At 40.0% G+C, this 2,500-nt stretch overlaps 1 protein-coding gene across 1 annotated transcript in view; it reads right to left on the bottom strand.

Moving 5' to 3' along the window:
- The window catches only part of LOC138041202 (uncharacterized), a 21,070-nt gene extending 18,757 nt beyond the window's left edge, over window positions 1–2,313 (bottom strand). Inside the window, exons 1-2 of the mRNA XM_068886975.1 lie at window positions 2,114–2,313; window positions 1,574–1,644 (exon numbers count right to left, since the gene is read on the bottom strand). Coding sequence (XP_068743076.1) covers window positions 1,574–1,644; window positions 2,114–2,124 — 82 coding nt within the window. The 5' untranslated portion in view covers window positions 2,125–2,313. The remainder of the gene's footprint in view (window positions 1–1,573; window positions 1,645–2,113) is intronic.
- Window positions 2,314–2,500: the final 187 nt, after the last annotated feature.

Here is a 2,500-nt window from a genome sequence, read left to right as displayed (position 1 = left end):
ATTTCCTTCCTACCTACCTCGTGTTCAGCTTCCTGAATTGCTAGCTCTGCTTCAAGTTGAGCTTTCAAGCTCGCATCATCTGAAAACTTCACACGGGCGTTTTAAGCGTTGTTATAAAATCAATTTTTTGGGATGTGTATTGCTATTTCCCCACAACTATTAACTTTGCATAACTTGTGCGCTATTCCAGAATGACTTTCATTCCGGAACGAGTTCATTCTATCTCCGTATATTTCTTTGTAGTTAGTCACACGATAACAAGACGAAATTTCGGTCTCGTATAAGTCATTCCGGGATGACTTCATTCCGGTTTTCAATCCGAGTAAAATTTTGTTCTGGGATGAACTGTTTATTCAATTTGTGGTATCATGTAAAAGGAAAACAGACTTCGGCCCGACATAAAAATCGCTAGCCGTGTAGTCTGGGGCGAGTGTCGCTTGCGTATCGTTTCCTAAATATACCTTTTCACGGTTTCTGACGGCATGTTTAGCCCAGAGAAGCAGTCCCCTGGTCAAACTGTTCTTTATCGTTGCAGCTACTGCCATTAACATGCACAATCATATTTCACGCGAAACTTGCACCATCTTTGTTTCCTTATCTCAGGGGCGCGAAAAATGTGGAGCAGATCGTCAATTTTGTCAAGTGAATACAATGCAAACTTCATTCTGGAACGGAACTCATTCCGGAATTGCCCTTTAAATTTTGAATTTACGTCACAGACACAATCTATCGCTCACGCGTCCAGCCGTCTTCTCTTGGGAAGGATACCCAAAACCGAGTGAGCGGCGCAGGGAAATCGAGCCTACGTTGAGAGTACAAGTCAAAATTTTCTGTTGTCAAAACGATTAGCAAATAAAAATATAAGCTTAAACTGGAGTATAAGCAACTTACAAATGCAACCCGCAGCAAAAACGTAAAGTTGATTAACTTTATAGCTTTGTAAATGAAGAACAATGTAGCTGGCAATGACGTTATCGGTTATTTTAACTTCAACGTTGTTCATACCACTACCGTAAATTCTTGCGTACTTTAATTTCCCCTTTAGTCCTTTAGTATTTGGTAAGGCTAGAGTTGAAATCCAGAAAGCTCTGGCCTCGGTTGTTCAAAAGGTGGATAACGCTATCGACCGGATAAATCACTATCCAGCGGATGCGGATAAACACTAGCAATTGAGTTATCCAATGGATAGTGATTTATCCAGTGGATAGCGCTATCCACCCTTCGAACAACTGGGGCCTGGTCGGTAGCCTAAAGCTCCACCTGATTCAGTTGGTTGGCCCTTACCGCCGGAATCATGATATCTATTGGAGTGTAATTTTATGCACTATTCTTTTTCTCAAGTGATCCACCTGAGCGTGGAAATCCCGCACAAGGACAAAGAAAAGCGCACCAGGGTGGGAATAGAATTACATTCCAATACGGATATATCTCTGAAGAAATAAAAGTGCTACACGGCTAATGTTTGAAAAAAAGTACTCTTTTTTTATAAAATGATGGATTTACAAAAGTAATGTATAAGGTTTTGAACTGTTCGTAATCAGCGCAACATAAGGCTAATCATAGACACACCCACCTTTGGAAAGGTGAAAGATACTCGAAGATGCCAACAACACTATAGAAACGGTCTGTGTCCATGGAAACAATCTGGGTTAAGAAAGAAAGGTGAAGTTAGTATGTGAACGAGAACACTGGCTTGTAGCTTGTTTTCGTTTGATTATCTTTGACGGTGTCTATTGCCAGCCATTCCGCAAAATTTACTGTTTTATGCACTTGAGAAAGTTTAGATACAGCTAATTATTTCGCAGTCTCACCGGACGCTATTTCATATATGTTCAGTTTGTATGCTGTTTATAAAGTCAACTCGGAACATCGGTTTTAAACCTATTATTGTTATTACTAATACGAACATTCTTTACTCTCGATATCTAAGGCTTGAACGGACATTTTACAGATAAAAAGAACAAAAATACTTATTGCTTTTTTCTGATAACTTCTTTGACAATGTGCTAGTTGCTTCATATATACGTGCAGTTGTTTATAAGTTGAGAAAGTCTGGCCTATTGTTTTGCCCAGCGGGTTAATACCTTCAATGACGACATAACAACTTCCTTACCTTACTGCCATGTTTCCGCGTCAATTCCCCACGAACAAAGCGCTACAAACACTTTATGAAAACCATCTGTAATAGGTCGTATTTGGAACAATCAAGTGTTCTTTTGGAATATAATGACGCCAAATTTGAATTTCTATTTCCTTTAACAATTAGCTTAAAGTTTCTGTCCTATTTTCAGACAAGCGTCAATTGCCACCTGCGATTTTTTCGGGTATTTCCTTGTGTTGCTATTGACAAGTATTCACATCAATTGGAAGGTTTTGACTACATAACCTGTAAAAGGCCCCTCGACTCCCTCCTGCTTGACACGCATGCTTGGGAAGAAAACAGGCGAGCACGAACAGTTGTGACCTGAGTGGATCAACCACGGTCGGATGCGACACTCTA

Source organism: Montipora capricornis, chromosome 3, assembly GCF_036669925.1.
Source record: "Montipora capricornis isolate CH-2021 chromosome 3, ASM3666992v2, whole genome shotgun sequence".
Taxonomy (NCBI): Eukaryota; Metazoa; Cnidaria; class Anthozoa; order Scleractinia; family Acroporidae; genus Montipora; species Montipora capricornis.
Note: the sequence above shows the minus strand (reverse complement) of the source record. Positions and strands in the feature narration are given on the sequence as shown.